The sequence below is a fragment of the Passer domesticus genome, chromosome 23 (genome assembly GCF_036417665.1).
Source record: "Passer domesticus isolate bPasDom1 chromosome 23, bPasDom1.hap1, whole genome shotgun sequence".
In the NCBI taxonomy this organism is placed as follows: Eukaryota; Metazoa; Chordata; class Aves; order Passeriformes; family Passeridae; genus Passer; species Passer domesticus.
In genome coordinates, this window is record NC_087496.1 from 2543429 (window position 1) to 2561415 (window position 17987).

The following is a 17987-nucleotide window of genomic DNA, read 5'->3' on the forward strand; positions in this document are numbered from 1 at the left end:
ACAAACTGCTCTTGTTTGTTACTTGTTTGTTTGTTTGCTCTACCCATCTCTTGTGGGTAACAATAAGAAACCATCTCAGCTCAGTTCAGGGCACTGAATGAGGAGCAGCACCAAGTGCTGGATCTCAGCTCTCTATAAATGAGAGCAGCATTCAGACATTCACATTCAGATATTCACACCTTTGTAGCTGCAGAGGCTTGAACCCCTGGGGAGGAAGGAGCTCATGCTCAGACCAAACTTTGCTTTTTAAGACAAAGCAAAGGCTTCACTTGCTTCGCTGGCTCTTTCAGAACACCAAGGTCACCTCCAGAGCAGCCTCCTGGTGTCTCTGTCAGGTTTGTTCCCATGCAATCAGGATGTCCTCTTTGCAGGATTGCTGTCTCTAGCTGCTGTGGAGTGGCTTGGCATACACAGGCTCCATGAGGTGGTAAACCAGGAACAGGAACAGGCACCCGAGGAACACCAGGCTCATCACAGCCAGGAGGATGAAGCGGCCTATGAGGAAGGTGTCCACAACCTGCAGGGGGGAGAAACACAAAGATCCCAGCACGTCACAGCCCCACCTGCCCCAGGAGCCTGGAGGGAGCACGGCACAACCTGGAAAAGGGAACCTCTGGGGCTCCCCCAGATTTCTCTCCTTGCTTTTCATCCCTGGGATGCACAGTGGGCGACAAAGGAGAACAAGAATCCCTGCAAAAGCTGCTGGGAATGTTAATGTGGAGCAGCACAGCTCTGAGCACAGGGAGGAGGCAGCAGTCAAGCCCTGAAGCAGTTCTCCCCAGCCACAAACCTCCAGCCCTGATTCCCTTTTAGAAGGGAGACAGCGAGAAAAGAGAAAAATAACAATTAAAGAAAAAGCTGTGGTGGCTAGGCAAGACAAAGAGAAGCCCACGGCGAGGAGCTGTTTATGAAATCCCCTCTCTGCTCCCCAGACCCCCCAGAGCTCTGCTCAGCCCCAGCTCAGCTGCATCCATGGCATTAGCTCAGCCCTGGTGCTCCTGCAGAGAGTCTCTGGTGAGCCAAGCGCCGGCTCCTTCTGCACGTTTCACTTTTTAATTAGCCAATTAGCAGAGTTTTGGTGCAGAAAGCCCAGGTCATGTATTATTGATAGGCAGGGCAGGTCCAGTCCAATTGAAGAGCTGTAAAAAAATAAGCTTTCCAATTCCATTTGCCTCCCAGGCAACAAACACTCACTGGGCTGCCCTTCATCTCCCTCCTAACCTTCACAGGAGCGGGTCAGATGTGACACAGAGAGAAGAAAAGAACATTACAAGTGTCTTTTAGTAGGGATTTACACAGAACAAGAACCAGAAAAGCAATAATTAACAGGCATTAATAATAGAACAGAGGAAACAGCACCTGAAAGGCCACAAAACTTTGTGTACTCAAAGCCCAAAGAGCTCTGGGAGAGCTCAAGGTGCAGCTCAGACAGCCTGATCCAAAAACTGGGGAGCTCCCTGGGCCTGACATGGCAGAGGGCTTTGTGCTCAAGCAGGGCAAGAACCTGCAAGAGAGCTGAAGAGCTTTGGGCTTTAATCAGGAATCAGAGCTGAGGAACACTGGAAGGCTGCAGAACTGGAAGGAGAAGGAGGAGGAAAGGGAATGGCAGAGGGAGCAGAGGCTGCTGGAGCCGGGAGGGACCAAGGCAGGAGGGCAACCCCTGGGGAGGGGAGGAGGGGAGCCAAAGCCCCGGGCCAGGTGAGCAGTGTGTGAATCTGCAATTTAGTCACAGAAATCAACAGTTCCCAGCTCCACCAGCCACACAGCCTGGGCCAGTGGGAGAGCACAACGGCAGCACGGGGCAATCTCCGGGGCACGGGGATGGCACCGGGGCTTGCTCTGAGCTGAAAGCCCATTCCTGGGGCCCCAGGGCATCCTGCAGCCCATCCCGGGGTGAGGATCCATTTCCAGGGCATCCTTGGGGTGAGGATCCATTCCCAGAGCATCCTGCAGCCCATCCTGGGGTGAGGAACCATTCCCAGGGCATTCCTGGGGTGAGGAACTATTCCCAGGGCATTCCTGGGGTGAGGATCCATTCCCAGGGCATCCTGCAGCCCATCCCGGGGTGAGGATCCATTTCCAGGGCATCCTTGGGGTGAGGATCCATCCCCAGGGCATCCTGCAGCCCATCCTGGGGTGAGGAACCACCCCCAGGGCATCCTGCAGCCCATCCCCGGGTGAGGATCCATTCCCAGGGCCCATCCCGGGGTGAGGAACCATTCCCAGGGCATCCTGCAGCCCATCCCCGGGTGAGGATCCATTTCCAGGGCATCCTTGGGGTGAGAATCCATCCCCAGGGCATCCTGCAGCCCATCCCCATTGTGCGGATCCATCCCCAGGGCCCATCCCCGGGTGAGGATCCAGCCTGGGGCCGTGCCCACGGAGAAGGCCGGGCCGCGGGCGCTCAGGGCCCGTCCCGGCGCCGCCGCTGCCGCCCCGCCCGGGCTCACCTCCTCGGCGCCGGCGGGGGCCGGGCTCTCGCTCTCCCGGGGGAACAGCAGCAGCGCGGCCGTCAGCGCGGCGGCTCCGAGCGCCACGGGCACCGCGCCGAGCCTGCGGCGGGAGCGGGGCGAGCTCAGCTCCGCGGGCCCGAGCCCCGCGCTCCCCGGGCCGCTCCCGCCCCGTGTCCCCGCTCCCCGGGCCGCTCCCGCCCCGTGTCCCCGCTCCCCGGGCCGCTCCCGCCCCGTGTCCCCGCTCCCCGGGCCGCTCCCGCCCCGTGTCCCCGCTCACCGGGCCGCTCCCGCCCCATGTCCCCCCGCTCCCCGGGCCGCTCCCGCCCCGTGTCCCCGCTCACCGGGCCGCTCCCGCCCCGTGTCCCCGCTCACCGGGCCGCTCCCGCCCCGTGTCCCCGCTCCCCGGGCCGCTCCCGCCCCATGTCCCCCCGCTCCCCGGGCCGCTCCCGCCCCGTGTCCCCGCTCACCGGGCCGCTCCCGCCCCGTGTCCCCGCTCACCGGGCCGCTCCCGCCCCGTGTCCCCGCTCCCCGGGCCGCTCCCGCCCCGTGTCCCCGCTCCCCGGGCCGCTCCCGCCCCGTGTCCCCGCTCACCGGGCGCGGCCGGCGCGGCCCAGCGCCGTCACGAGCAGCAGCGCCACGGCCCAGAGCAGCAGCAGCGCCAGCACCCCCGGCCCCACGCCCAGCGCGCCCGCCATGCCGCCCCGCGCCGCCGCTTCTGCCTAGCAACCGCGCCGCCGCGACCAATCAGCGCTGCCCGCAGCGCCGCCCGCGCTGTCTATTGGCTAAGGGGAGGAGGGAGCGGGCGCGGACCCCGCTTTCCCTGCCCCGCCTGGAGCTCGCTCTGCGCTTCCCATTGGCTGAGGGTGGAGGGGTGGGCGGGGCTTTGTGCGCGCCGCCGGAGGCGGGGGCGCGCCCGGGGCGGGGTCGAGTCCCCGATCCCGATCCCGATCCCGGCCCCGATCCCAGCCCCAATCCCGATCCCCATCCTGATACCGATCCGGGTCCTGGTCCCGGTCCCGATCCCAGCCCCACTCCGGCCCCAGTCCCTATTGATCCCCAGCCCTACACACCCGGTCCCTATTGATCCCCAGCCCTACAGACCCGGTCCCTATTGATCCCCGTCTCTCCTGGCCCCATGGGATCCCGGGATCCCAGGATCCCGCTCCAGCCGCTCCCCGTCCCAGCGCTCCGGCTGCTCCCGGTGGAACGGGAATTTCCATCCGCTCCCCTCCCGGTGCCCCCTCGCCTCGGCCGGCGCCACCCAGCTCCTGCCCTCCCCGCTGCAGGGAGCACTTCTGAACACACTTTCACCCCAAAACCCTAAAAACTGAGCAGTGCACGCCCTCAGTTGTATTCAGGGTCAAAATCAGGCAGATTTCGTTAATGCAGTAACGCTGACACGGGTTTTGGAGCAGCCGTGCTGGGGCTCTGGGACAGCCAAGCCAAGCTAGGGAGGTTTGTCGATGCTGTAAGCATCTTCTAACATCAAGACAAGAGGAATTTCCATTTAAAATAAATATTCCAGCCTGTTTATAAATCCTGTCTCCTCACCATCACATCTTACCCATCAGATCGAGGGCGGTGTGGTTTGATCAGTGACTTTATCACACAATCTCGGAATTACATCATGGTTTGGGCTGGAAAGGACTTTAAGGAAGATCCTGTTCCAACCCCAGGCACTCTGGGCTCAGTTAACCCAAAAACCCTAAACATTGATATTTTCTGTCTCAGCCGCTTCAAGTCTGCAGTACTTTGGCTGCACAAAATGCCACCTGAGTGGGCGTTTTCTGCCTCCTCTCTCGAGGGCAGGAATAAACCAGCGGTTCATTACCCCGTGCAGCACCGAGCTGCCTTTCCCCTGCCTTTCCTCTGACACCCGAGCACGGCACCGAGCGCTCCGGTTAGCCCCAGCACAGGCTTTCCCCTCTCCTGCAGCCCCGCCGTGCTCGTGTCCATCTCTGCGTCCCCTTCCCACTCCTCCTCCTCTGCTCCCTCTGCTTCCTGCTCCTGCAGGCCGTGAGAAATTAAATGTTTGCTCCTGTTGGTTGGGAATCTCCCTTTGCTCTGCTCTGTTTTGCTGTTTCTTTGCATTTTTGTAGTTTCTAAATCCCCAAATTTCTTCTTCATAACCCTGTTTTTGGCTGGAGATTTCTCCTTCTGCCATTCTTTTGCATGCTTTGGCTTTTCATCTGGAAGTGACAAGTTTTATTCATCACCCAATAAGGCTTTTCCTTGGCTTCGTTTTCCCTTGTACCTCTTATCCAACAGCCTCGTTAACCTCTTCCCATATTTATTAGGTTTTTATTGCTCTTCTCCATGTCTTGGTGCTGGCTGGCAGTTTCAAGAGCAGCAATGTTAAACCAGTTCAAGAGACTGAGGCAGAGAGCTTGAGTCACCCAGCTGTTGATCCTGCTGGTGGAACACACCACATCCCAGATATCTGCCCAGAAGCTGAAGGACAAATGCAATTTATCAGCATCCAGTGGCCAGCTCTGAGCCTTGCTGATGGTTGGTTTTAACCCCACCAATGCAGTAGGGCTGATGGTAACTCAAGCACAAGATCTGGAGTTGAAATGAGTTGAAATGCAGCCAAACACCCTCCAAAATACTGATATATTTATCCCTTTAATATTAAATGCATTCAATATTTAATAATATATTATATATAATACATAATATATAATATTATAAAATATATTATATATAATACCATATAATACCATATAAAACCATATAATATAATATAATATAATATAATATAATATAATATAATATAATATAATATAATATAATATAATATATAACATATAGTATAATACAATATATAATACATAATAAAAATAATATATAGAAGATATTATAAAATATATTATATGTAATATATTATGTATTATATTTAATATATTATATATTATGTAATGTACATAGTATAATATATAATATAAATATAATACAATAATATACTATATGTCATATATTATATATATTTCATTTTATACGTTATATGTTATATGTTATATGTTATATGTTATATGTTATATTTCACACTTCATATTTCATATTTCATATTTCATATTTCATATTTCATATTTCATGTTATATATAATGTATTACATATAATACATGATGTTTAATAATATTGATTTGCCCAGCCCACATGGTCTCACAGCAGGGCTGCAGGTTTCTCAGAGCACAATGAAGGCAAATGGTCAACCCACAGATGAGGGAAACTGGGAAAACCAATCCCATTGGTGTGATGTTTCCAAGCACAACCTTCACCAGAAATTTCTTCAGCCCATCTGCAGCAAAGCTCATCACCCTAAACCCATCTCCCTTCTGCATCTCAGCCCCCTCCCAGCATCAGGAATGCCTTGCTGGGGATTTGCCTTGCAAACTGCTCCACCAGCCCACCAGCTGAATGCAAAGGTCTGATTTTATTGCTAAGAATCATTTATTGCTGGCCTAAAATAACTTTTCCTTCCAGATTTTACCTGCTGGGATTTGGTCCCGTTTATTGGTTGTGTCAGAGTTGCATTGCAGCTGGAAAAAAAGAAGCAACAGAAAGTGGGAGAAAGGCAATGCTGGGTATAAAAGGTGAATTAAAACACATGGGAGAGCAGCAAATATTGAGGATTTTTGTGTTGTTTGCATGACTCTGGGAGAAGCTTCATACCTGTGGTGGTTTTTCCAGGATAGCTGTTGGTGTAGGGATGTTTGCTGGTGTCACACATTCGGGTTTCTCCAAGACTTTTGATTTGCACCATGTGGTGTTTGCACCCAGACCCTTGTGCTGGGGACAGGACACGTCAAAGGGATGACAGATGATGTGGTGATGATCAATTCCAGCTCCAGTTTGTTTGGTATCTGTAATATGGGTATCATAGAGCCATTTAAAGCAATAATCTGCTTTAAATTAGGAGAAGCGGAGTGATACTGATGCTGTTGGGTGCCCGTGGCCCAGAAAACCCAATTCAGAGGATTTATTTGGGCACAAATAATTCAGCGCTCTCCAGCGGATGGGAGCTGCTGTCCTGCCAAGGAAAAGGAATGATTTGGAGGCTGTGCCATCACTGCAGATAGTTTTTCCCAAGGAAGAAATCAGGGAATTGTGGCATTTCTTGACAAAGGCGTGACAAAGATCCTGAGGCTGGCATTGGATGAAATGGGCTTGGCAGAGAGACACAATTAGTGCTGAGGCTAATTAAGTGCTTGGCACAGGAGGATGGAGAGGTCACCTTCCTCCAAGGTAGGATCACATGGATCAAAGCTCTTTTGTGAGCGGAGCAGCCCCTGGAGACAGGGCGGCTTTGGGTCAAAATGGCCTCTTTTGGCTTAAAACCTGCAAACCCACCACGGCCAGCTCATCCTGGTGGCCAAAATAACCAACGTGGCCTCGGATCAAGTGACAATAAATGATCAAAGTCTGGGTGGTGGGGTTGGAAGCGCCGAGGGAGCTGATTTAAAACTGCTTGCACAGTCGTGAGAACTCCAGTGTTACGGCTGGAGCTCCCCGGCACTCCAATATTAGAATTAAAAAGAAACAGGCGTTGATGCAGGGAAGAAAATATTCTGCTCCTGATTTAAAGACTAGCGAATTGCTAAATATTTTTATTAGTGGCAAATTTGCAGCTTGCTGGAACTAATTTCACGCCCGGCAGATATGGAGCTTAAGCTGGGAATGGCGTTAAATTACTCTCTTGTAAGGGTGCTTGAGCCTTGGGATGGGGACCTGTTGGATCCCCCCTTTTTTGGGGGGATTCCTCGTGGTTGGGAGTCTGGAGTTGGTGGTTGGGGAAAAGACTCTCAGTACCTGTGTGTTATTTTGTCCTTTGTATGATAGGAACCACCAGTTCCCTCTCATTTGCATAAATTTGCTTATGGGGTTTTGCTGCAAACCAGCGTGGTCATGAGGCCCCAAGATCCTTCAGCCTGGAAAGATGCTATTTATATTTTAGGGATATTTTGGAGATTATTCAGGATATCCAGTGTTTAGTTGATTCTGTTAATTTTAAAATTTATTTGATCAAATATAAAAATGTACTGAATTGATTTAAAAATTCATTTTAATAGATTTTTTATTTAGAATATTCCAGGTTTAGTTGATTTAAGAGGTGGGTAAAGCTTTGAACCGCTGTATCCCTGAGTGCCACTTGCCCTCTGGACTCATTTTTTCCATGTTTTCTTTGTTGGCCAGATGTTTTACAGCTTGCCAACCCAAATTTGGGCTGGTTTTCCAGGCCAAATCCCTCCTTCCTCCTCCTGCAAAGTCTCTGAGTGCACCAGGAGCCCCCCGGCTTAATGCTGGGGAAAAACCCATCCCATTTCAGCTCGCCCAGATACAAACTGGGACAGGTGCAGGTGTGGGGTCAGAGGATGTGGAGCTCGAGACAGCAAAGCAAAGGCACCAGGGGGATCCAATTTCCTCTCTAAAAATACTGCCAGGAGGGTGGCAGTGGTAAACAAGAGCTATTTAAATCCCTCAGTCCACTCTCTGTGATGGGAAAAAGGAGGTTAAATTGTTCTTCCCAACTTACCTGGGGGACACACACGGCTGAGAAGCACTGAGCTGTCCTTTTCCAAAGAGACACCCCCCCAAAAAAGAAAGTTAAAATAATAGGAGAGGGTTAGTAATGTCTCCAGTGGGGATAGAGCTCTCTCTCACAGGAACCCACTTCAGATTATCTTTTTCTAGCTGATGGCGGAAATCAATTTTAATCATCCTGACAGGAAATGAGGATGTAAGACTTCAAACAGAATAAATCCTGCAACATTAAAAAAATGATAAAATGGAATATGAAGTCACTGTTCAAAAGGAAAAAAAAAATAAAATCCCATCCCAGCAAGTGGAAATGCCTCTAAAAGGCCCTGGTTGGTGGGAGGAGAGAAAATATTTCCCACTGGGGACGAGGCTGACCTCAGTCCAGAAGCACTTGGAGAAGGTGGATGGAGAAGAGGGTGTCCCTGTCATCACACCTCTTGTGGTTCCTCTTATGGCTCACATCACTCCCAAGTGGGAGGAAGTTGGTAATTCTTTGGGTTTGGTGACTTGTTATAGTAAATGCAAGTTTATTTCAGTCCAGTAAATGTATAGATTGGTGCAAATAAGGGTTTTGATACTTGGTTCTCGGAAGTTCAAGCAACTGCTGCAATGTCCCTAAAAACCCTACAAAAAGAAAGCTCCTGTAGTTGTCTCCTGGGGATGTTTTAATGTCATTGTGCCCACATGGGATGACATTGTGGCAAAATCTGTTCCAGCCAAGGAGAGGAAGGAGGAGAGAAAGTGCCTGAGAGATGGAATTTGGCTGTGGAGACCTCTGTGAGTTCTGCAAGGGATGGAGGAGGCAAAGCTAAAGGAAGGAGGTAAAGATTCCATGGAAAATAAGAAAATTGAGGGGAGAAAGAAAGACAAGAACAGGCTCTGGGGAGATGGTAACAATTAAAATTTGCTTTTCTAATGGCATTCCCAAAGGCTCTAAAGCCCACAGTCAAATGTTTTTCCAACAAACTTCTATTTCCCACCCATTTCCCCAAGAAATGCTATTTCCCACCAATCTTACCTTTATAGAGTATCTGTGTGCTCCTCCTTGCATCATCTCTTTGGAATCCTTGCTCCTTTACCTGTGCCAACCTCCTCTTCCTTCCCACCCAAGAGTTCCAGGTGAGAAACCAAGGAGCCATTGATAAGGAAACCCACACCACTTCATTTTAAGTGGCTCATCATCGTTAGTTCTTTTGGTTTTCTTCACATTGACATCAATCACTGGCCACTCATGAGACTTTAATGTCCCATAATAACCATCCATTTTCATTCCACTGCAATTGAGCAGCCAATAATGTCTCAGAACTGGAGAGGGTTGAGCAATGGCAACGTCTGCCCAGGCTGGGATGCTGGGTGACTGAAAGTGACCAAAACTGCTGAAATGGCCCAAATTTATGGCTGAGACCCCCAGGACTTTCAGGCAGGTGGATTTTTTGGCAGTCAAGCCTGTTTGCAGTTTTCATTCAGGTTTTATTGGCTCCTTGCAACACCTCTGTTCTCATCTTTTTTCATTTGACACATATCGATTTTTTTCCTGCTGTTTCCTGGGCTGCAGCTTGGAAATCATGTGAGTTTTTTGTTGTTATTTATTTATTTTTTAAAAAAAATTAATTTCCTCCCCTATTTGTGTGTGATGGTAGGGAAGTGAGTCGTGATGGGACCCGGCTGGGCTGAGCTCTGCTAGGTTGAAGCAGTTAACTACAAAAGTCACAGTGTTAGCCTTAACTTCACCTCTCCCTGACTCCTGAGCACAGGGGATGTTTTTTGGGGATGTTTTTTTACACCCCCAGATTAAATTTTAAATTTTCACACAGCTCAGGGTTGTTGGTAAAAAGGTTGTTCTTGTGTATCTGACCTTCATGGTGTTCAATCAGCTCATGGCTTCACCCGACACCTGTGGGCAGCTGAAGGGTGGAGAGCACCCTCCTCCCTGGGGCTTCCCAGGCTGCACCTATCTCCCATTTCTCCTCATCTCCAACCTGATTTTTTCATCGCTGGTGGATGGAAAAAAAAAAAAAAAAGAAAAAAAGGAAAAAAAAGAAAGAGATGAATCCTTCCTCTGCACTGTGACTTTGTGGTCCTCCCAAAACCCCACCCAGCTGCCCTGTGCTCTGCAAGGCCACCCTTTTATCTCAGCCCAGGGGTTTTGGTCTCAGATCTCAGAAGTTTTCCATCCCAAAGGATGCATAAAACTTATTTTGCTTTCCTTTGCCTGCAGAGGAGATATTATGCAGTGCTTTGGTTTTCTCAGGTCCACTGGCAACTCCCTGAGACAGCTCTGGCAGCCAAGGATATGAATCACCGAGATGGTATTTAAGATCCTTCAGGTAACCTGTACAAGAAAAAAAAAAATTAAAAGGAGGCTAATCAAATAGCTTTGAGGGCTGTAAAAAAGCAGAATTCAATCCCTGCAAACTTTCCAAGATGTAATTTCAGAAGACATCAAAGATTACATGAACCTTAGAAAGTAAAACTACTCAAAATTCAAAGTTTATAGTCCATCTGTCTCTTTGCTTCAGGGAGCTGGTATTAAATTTATTGCTAAATAAAACAAATAAGCCTAGGAAAAGTCAGCATCGAAATCTGCATACTTGTAAGAGAATTAGCAGAGCTCTCTTGTTATGATGGCTGCTTCTCAATTTGCATCTTTAAAGAGTTGTGACCATCTCTCTGCTTCTCCCTTCACCAGCTCCTGGGAAGCCAGGCTGGGGCTGGCATGGCTCGCTGAGGATGCTGCAGGTGAAGGTGCAACTCCCACCGTGGGCTGAACCCAAGAGAGGATGGGCAACGAGCACCAGAGCCCAGCCAGGGTGCAGAAACAACTCAGGTGGAGTCAAAAATGTAAACGGGCAGGATCAGCCCCTCCACGTTGTGCTTGCCAATTGTCAGGTGCTGCAGGTATCCAGGGGGAACATCAATTGGAGGGGGCTCAGCCTATTCACCAGCCCTGGTTCTGTTTGTGCAGTATTTGCACAGGGTGTAATATAACAATTATTTATAATTTAATCTTCTTTGTAGCTTAAAATAATATTTATAATTGTAATATTTTAATATTTTATATTTAGAGTACATATTTTGATATTGCGTTTTAATATTTCTATAATTGTATCGATTTTAATAATTGTAACAATTTAAATAATTTTAATATTTTAAATTTTTACTATTTTTATATTTTTTACCATTTTTACCATTACTTCTAATTTTTGTTTCCCCCCGTGGGTGTCCCTCCAGGCCATCTCCATCTCAATCAGCTGATATTGCCTCTGGAACACAGACTCCAAAGCTTGCCCAAGTGCTGGAGGTAAGTCACTTGAAACATCCAGAGCCTTCTCTTTTTTATTTATCCCTGGGAATGCTTGGGAAAGGATCAGTCAGTCAGCTGCTTTCAGTAACTTTGCACAGGAGAGCCTGAAGGAGCAGCAAAAACCAGCCGAGGACTTATTATGCCTTGAAATTAAACATTTAAGAGCAGTAAGTTGGCAGCAGGGATTTTCTAATCAAAATATATATAACCTGCCATTTATCCACCACTTGCCCTCTGGAAGGACCCCAAAAGGCTTTCCTGGCTCAACAAACCAGCACCAAACCCCCTCAGCCAGTGTGGGGAAGGGAAAAATCCCATTTTTTTAGATGTTTTTCCACTCAATCCAGGCTGCTTGGTAGATTTCCCCCCACTGATGGGGAAAAATCCTTTGTTTTGGCTTCAGCTTTCTTTATTATCAATGCATCAATCTCTCACAAGAAATAAACCTAATCTTATTTAATCTTGCATAGGAAAACCTCTGGGAATATAGAGCCATGCTGGCACTGATCACTAATTCTTAATACATCCTCCTTGTCCCTATGGATTATTGATAAACCCCTTAATTACATTCTCCCATGTATTTATCTATTAGTTCTTGTGAAATTACATGCTTGTTTGTGTGTCTGAGATTGTTTAAAATGCACGCTGGCTTCAAAAATAACACTGTGTTCTTGGTGTTGTAAATCTTATTATTCCCAGGAAAATCATGTGCACAGGTAAAAGGAGGAGTTGTCCTCTGAGTGAAGTTCCAAAAATGGAGGGAAAATCAAGTTATGCAGAAATCTTCCATGAGCTAAACAGTTAAAATGTGGGGAATTCTTTAATTTCATCCCAGTTTTGGCACAAGCATTGGTGGGTTTGGACAGACAACTGTCTGTGTGGATGGTCCCCACGTGGCTTTTAAGGCTGCACTGGTTGATGCCGAATTTTCTTCTCACTCCTTGAAACTTTCTGCTGGAGAGGGCTTGGAAAGGTGTAGGAAAATATGCATGTCCTTAAAATATCTCCTAAAAAATCCTAATCTTAATGAGTGATTTGCTTTGCACATCACGGCCAGATCCAAGGGTGGTGCCTGAGCCGGGGGATGAGGGGCTGGTGGGCACCACGGGGACAGTTTGGAGAAAAACCCTGCCTACAAAAGTCCTGAATTGTCTTTAGGATTTCTTTGCAGCATCTTTTAACTCCTGAGGGGTTGGACAGCCTCCCTGTAATTTGGAAGGGACACTGAGCCCCTCCAGCCTGCTGCAGTGCTGAAGCCAGGCTCAGCCCCAAGGAGATGTCCCAAAACCCTGCCTTGCTTTGAACATCCGTCGCTGAATAATTTACTCAGTTTTGCTCTTCTGCATCTTGCAGAGAATCCTGTCACAGTTTTTCTTAGAGAAATCCGACACGAGCAATAACACAATCTTGGAAAGAGAATTGAATTATTTATGGAGGAGCAGTGAAATGATGGAGACTAAACCTCTATATTTTATGTAATTTGTTTTCTCCTGAAGCCCGTTATGTAAAAATGTAAATATTGCTGGTTATGTGTGTCGCTGCTCTTGCCAAATGTTTAATATTTTATCAAACCTGCTCTGAGTGCTCGTCTCTTTTGGGAAGGACCCATCCATGGAGTAAGTGCCAGTGAGTTTGTGGCAATTATATATTTACAACACTGACTTCACAGGGGCAAAAAAATCTCCCCGAGGTGCCCACGCTCCAGCCTGGGGCATGGAAATGGCACAACCCCCAGAATTTGGGGGAATTTTAGTGGAGGGGGTTTAATTTCAGGGAGGTTTTCCAGCAATCTGGATTGGGATAGGGATGGGAAAACGTGTTTGAAGGAGGATTTCCTGGTTTTGGGGTCTGGACCTCCCTTCCAGCTGCAGCCCAGGGTGGGAAGAAGTGAGCTGGTACCCAAACTTCTCACTAGGGATTCAGCCAGGCACTCTGGTCCTGGAGATCTGGGGGCTCGGGGTTTGTGGGATGAGACCTGACCAAAAAAAAAAATCACTCAGTAATGACCTGTTGCAACAGAAAAACGCCTTTTTTTTTTTTTCTTTCTTTTTTTTTTTTTTCCTGGGGAAAAGAGCTACGAGATCGAGTGCGAGAGAATTTTAATTTATCACCAAAAAAAAATTCCAACAAGCTCCCACGGCTGGGTGATGAAGTGGCCAATCCAAATGGGAAATGTATTTTTTTAACCAGGCATAATAATTGATGATAATTAACCTCTGGAAAAAAACTCTCCAGGGAAGAAGCAGCTTTTGCTTTTGTGAAGGAAAAATCTGGGCCTGGATACTTTCCCTGGAGTTTAAAAGTGAGATTCCAAAACCAGTGGAGGAATTGCTTTGGCAATTGGCAGCAAATTGGGGAAGATAAATGAGGGATGCCCAAGGAGTGAATGTGGGATATTCAAGGACCAAATGTAGGATATTCAAGGACTGAATTTGGGATATTCAAGGACTGAATTTGGGATATTCAAGGATCAAATGTGGGATCTTCAAGGATCAAAAGTGGGATATTCAAGGACCAAATTTGGGATACTCAAGGATCAAATTTAGGATATTCAAGGACTGAATTTCGGATATTCAAGGATCAAAAGTGAGATATTCAAGGATCAAATATGGGATATTCAAGGATCAAAAGTGGGATATTCAAGGATCAAATTTGGGATATTCAAGGATCAAATGTGTGATATTGAATGACCAAATGTGGGATATTCAAGGATCAAAACTGGGATATTCAAGGACCAAATATGGGATATTCAAGGATCAAATGTGGGATATTCAAAGATCAAAAGTGGGATATTCAAGGATCAAATGTGGGATATTCAAAGATCAAAAGTGGATGCTTGAGGAATGAACTGGGGATGCTTGAGGAACGGATGTGAGGAGCTCGTTGCTGCTGGCTCCAGAAGAAATATCCCTGCACCACGAGAACCCTAAAATTTTGAGCTCTTGGATATTTTTGGCAATCATGTAGCTTAAAATAAGCCCCACATGTGCCTGGTGCTTTACATCCCTGTTTTCCAAGATGAGCCACGGGAAAGATGAGATGCCAAGTGCGGATGATCCAGTGGTCCTTTGATATCACGGTGATGGCTTTTCCATCTGCCTCCCCTTCTCTCTTCCTTTCCACTTCTCCAGCTCCTGCAAAACCCAAAATATTTTCTGTCTGGCATCCCCAGCTGGTTGAAACAACCGGCGACAGCTTTATGGCTCCTCATCTTTGCTCGCTTCTGTGGAATAGTAATAAGGGAGGGGAAAAACGTCCTGCTGGCTGATTTACAAGGCAAGAAATTCCTATAAATCATTCCAGCATCTCCAAAGGACCGGGGGGATGCTCTGAGTTCCTGCTGGTTTTCTCAGTGATGCAATGCAGTGATTTTTTTTATTTCTTTTTGGAGGGGAGTGGGTGAGATTCATCCCAACCAGCCACTGCATTCTCTGTTATTTTATTGATGGATTCCAAGAGGGAGCCATCTATTTTCCCTTGCTCTTCCTTGGCCAACCCAAAGGACAGCAGTGTGTGTGAGAGCCTGCTCCCAAGCAGGAAGTACAAACAGTGCAGCAAATATTTTCTGGACAGTCTTTTTTTTGAGATAAACTAGAAGGAGGGATTTAGGAATGCTGATTTTTTCCAAGAGGCCATTTGTTCTGGAAAACTGTAGAAAAAAATTTAAATTATTTTGGGTTCCTGGCCTTAAATTGAATTTGTTTGTCCACCTTTGCCCTTGCATCCCTGACCCCATGGCCATCCCTTGCACATCTTTTAGTGCCCCTGGCTGGCATCCCTCTGTCACTCTTTGGAGCCAGTTTTAACCTATTCCTTAACCTATTAACTTATTCCAAAGGAATTCTGGGGCTCTTTTGAGTGACCCTGACCCCCACCCAGTGTCTTTAGGAAATGGGCAGAAGTTCAGCACTTCTCCTTAAATCCATCCTTGATGACATTTTTCATTAAGGAAGGGGATGGAAAATTGGGAGAGAAAAACTATGGCCAGACTGATCCAGAACAATCTGTCCCTGCGGCTTTTGCAATAAAATGTGGGAAAATTTGGCTGTAGGACCCAGTGCTCCCCGTGACTGTGACTCCAGGGAAACCTCATCTTCAGGTCTTTGGGAGAGAGAAGGGCAGCTGATGTCTCATGCAGACCAAAATTCGGATTGGGGGAGCTCTGTCAGAAGCATCCCCCAAATTAACAGTAATTAACAGATATTTCCGAAATAAGAGTGTTTTGCCTGGGGGGTAATACCACAGGAGGGGCTTGGGGTGGGGTTTCGCTGGGTACCCTGAATGTCACGGTCGTGCTGGGGGATGGAGGGGGGTGTCCAGGGTGGTGTCACCAAGGCCACCAAGGCTGGCCTCAATCTGGGGTGGCAAAAGCATTCGGAGGGAGAGGGGGGCACGGAAATATTGAGGGGAGCAGATGCTGCTGGAGGGGCAATACGTGCAAAATGTGTTGGGGGGTATAAAATGTGTTGGGGCAGTATGTGAGGGGTGCGGGGCGCTATATGTGGGAAGTAAACCGGGGCAGGGATGCTGCTGCGGAGGCAGGTGTGGTGCAGGGCCCTGGCTGAGGGCAGCAGGGGCAGGGTTGGCTGGGGGTCCCGGGGGTCCGGGGGTCCCGGTGGGGGGGCGGCTCCGTTTGGGGCGGGGGGCGCAGCGCCGGCCAGCAGGGGGCGCTAAGGGCAGCGCCGAGGGGGCGTGGCCGTAGGCGTGGCCAAGCGGGCGAGGCGGCCCCAGGGGGCGTGGCCCGGCGTGGGGGGCGTGGCGCTGCGGGCGGTGGGCGGGGCGTGTCGGCGGCGGCGCGGCGGGGCCGGGCGGGCGGGCGGGCGGCGAGCGGCGGCCGCGCTGTCAGGCCGGTGTCGGTGTGATGAAGATTGGCGGGCAGGTAGGGCTGTCACTCACGGCGGGGCCGCCGCGCGGGGGCGGGCGGAGCCGCGGAGCCCGGCGGACAAAGCGGCGCGGGCGGCGGGGCACGTGCGGCGGCGGCGGCGGGGACACCCCCCCACCCCCCATCCCCTCCGGTGCGGGAAGTAACTTGCCGTTCCCGCCGCCTCCCCGGCCGAGCGGGGCCGCGGCAGCGCGGCCGTCCGTCCGTCCGCGGTGTCCGGTTGCCCCTGCGGGCTGCCCTGGGGCCGGCCGTGCCGCGGCGGTTCCCGCCGTGCCCCCTCGGCCGGGCGCGGGGCTTTCGGGGGCAGCCCCGCTCCCCTCCCCGGCCGGCCGCGGCCGCCGGGGCTGCGTGAGGGCTGCGCCCCGCGGCCGCTCGCAGCGCCCCAAAGCTCGCGGCCCCCCCGTGCAAGTTGCAGCCGCCGGCGGCCGCTCGCGGAGCCCCGAGGGCGGCGGGGCCGTGCGGGGGGCCGTGCCCCGCTGCCGCCTCCTCCCGCCCGCCGCGCTCTGAGGGGCGCCGCGACCCCCGGCCGGCTGCGGACCCCCCTCCCCTCCCTCCCCTCCTCCCCTTCCAGCGCCCCCCGGGCTCGCATCCCCCGTGCTGGCTGCCCTGAGCGGGGCCGGGCGCAGAGCCCCGATCGCCGGCAGCGCTCCCGGCGGTGCCCCGGCCGCTCGGGCCGCTGGCAGAGCCCTCCCCGCGGCTGCAGCCCCCCGGCCCCCCTCAGCCGGCCACGGCTCCCCGGGGAGGGCTCGCAGCCCCCCGGCTGCCCACGACCCCCGGGGCGGGCTGGAGCCCCCGGTGCCCCCCGCGGGGGGTTTGCCCGCAGCATCCCGGCCGGGCAGTGCTCGGGGTGGCACCGGGGCACAGCGGAGCCGCCTCGCAGGGCCTCCCGCGGCTCGCCGCCAGTGCCCCGGCGTGGCCCCGGCAGCAGTGCCGCATCCCGCCGGCTCTCCCGGGACGAACCCCCCGTGCACCCCGGGATCCCCGTGTGCCGCCTCCTCCTGGCGCACCCCATTCCCCCCAGGGCACCCCATTCCCCCCAGGGCACCCCATTCCCTCTGCACGGGACCCCTCGGCAGCTCCCCCATCCCACAAGGCTGGATGAATACTCCAGGAATCCCTTTTAGTGCCTCTGCAGCAATGCAGGGAGGGCTTCTTCATCATCATCATCATCATAGTAATAATTATGATTTGAAATTTATCCTGGCATTTTTGGTTGCATTTCCGTCTGCGGGAGGGTGGCTCTGCCGGTGGCATTGTGCAACTCGGGAAGTTTTGCCGGGGCTTTGGGGTGTCCCTCCACTTCAGCCCAGTCCTCGCCAGGTGTCCAAGCTCAACTTGGGCTCCGGCTCTTTGTTTGGGCTCTTCCCGGTTTTTCTCCCTCCCAAGGATCTTTTTTCCCACTATCTCGCCGCCCACCGGGTAACGGGAAACCCTAAACCCGGCAGGATATTTTCAAACTCCCAGCCGGGGAGATTAGATGGAGGAAAGGGGGGGGATGGATTATTTTTGGCTGGGATGCGGGACAGCTGTCTGCCGGGGAGAAGCAGAAAATAGAAGAGGAAATGGCTTAATTTGGCTTTTTTCAACTTATTTTGCCTTTAAATCCTGAAAGGTTTTGGGGTTGGAGTGGGGAAAAGCAGAGTGTGGCTCACAGGACCTGGCTTTGGTGAAACTTTTGGACATCATGCCTCCAAAAGTGCTGACTCGGTGTGGCTGGCATCATCCCCTTGGGGAAAAGTGGGTGCTCCCTGAAAAAACCACCCCAAAACCTTTGGGGTCTGATGTTTTGGGGGGCTCCTTCCAGCCTCA

The 17987-nt window shown here is 50.9% G+C and overlaps 3 protein-coding genes and 1 long non-coding RNA gene across 12 annotated transcripts in view; 1 reads left to right on the plus strand and 3 right to left on the minus strand.

Annotated features, from left to right (window-relative positions):
- Positions 1 to 334: 334 nt before the first annotated feature.
- TMEM218 (transmembrane protein 218) lies at positions 335 to 3184 on the minus strand. The gene is made up of 3 exons (XM_064397524.1): positions 3045 to 3184; positions 2451 to 2553; positions 335 to 517 (listed from the first exon to the last, which is right to left on the minus strand). The coding sequence occupies exons 1-3, from the start codon at positions 3146 to 3148 to the stop codon at positions 383 to 385; spliced, it is 342 nt and encodes a 113-aa protein (XP_064253594.1). The 5' UTR covers positions 3149 to 3184; the 3' UTR covers positions 335 to 382.
- Positions 3185 to 4706: 1522 nt separating this feature from the next.
- Positions 4707 to 10001, minus strand: LOC135285420 (uncharacterized). Of its 3 annotated transcripts, XR_010350260.1 has the most exons (4): positions 7988 to 10001; positions 6127 to 6484; positions 5945 to 5993; positions 4707 to 4904 (listed from the first exon to the last, which is right to left on the minus strand). It is a non-coding gene; the product is annotated as an uncharacterized LOC135285420 (long non-coding RNA). The 3 variants fall into 3 exon arrangements; XR_010350261.1 differs by lacking the exon at positions 4707 to 4904 and having other exon boundaries at positions 5609 to 5993; positions 9011 to 10001; XR_010350259.1 differs by lacking the exon at positions 4707 to 4904 and having other exon boundaries at positions 5609 to 5993.
- Positions 10002 to 15647: 5646 nt separating this feature from the next.
- LOC135285348 (collagen alpha-1(I) chain-like) lies at positions 15648 to 17190 on the minus strand. Its single transcript, XM_064397539.1, has 3 exons — positions 16330 to 17190; positions 15853 to 16135; positions 15648 to 15652 (listed from the first exon to the last, which is right to left on the minus strand). Exons 1-3 carry the CDS (start codon positions 17188 to 17190, stop codon positions 15648 to 15650), a joined length of 1149 nt encoding a protein of 382 aa, XP_064253609.1.
- Positions 16086 to 17987, plus strand: part of PKNOX2 (PBX/knotted 1 homeobox 2) — a 91356-nt gene continuing 89454 nt past the window's right edge. For 2 of the 7 annotated variants that reach the window (XM_064398035.1, XM_064398037.1), the window contains exon 1: positions 16094 to 16175. The gene's annotated coding sequence lies outside the window, so the exon portion shown is untranslated. Of the gene's footprint in view, positions 16176 to 17987 lie in introns of all 7 variants that reach the window. The other 5 variants (XM_064398034.1, XM_064398036.1, XM_064398040.1 and 2 more) reach the window with 5 other exon arrangements.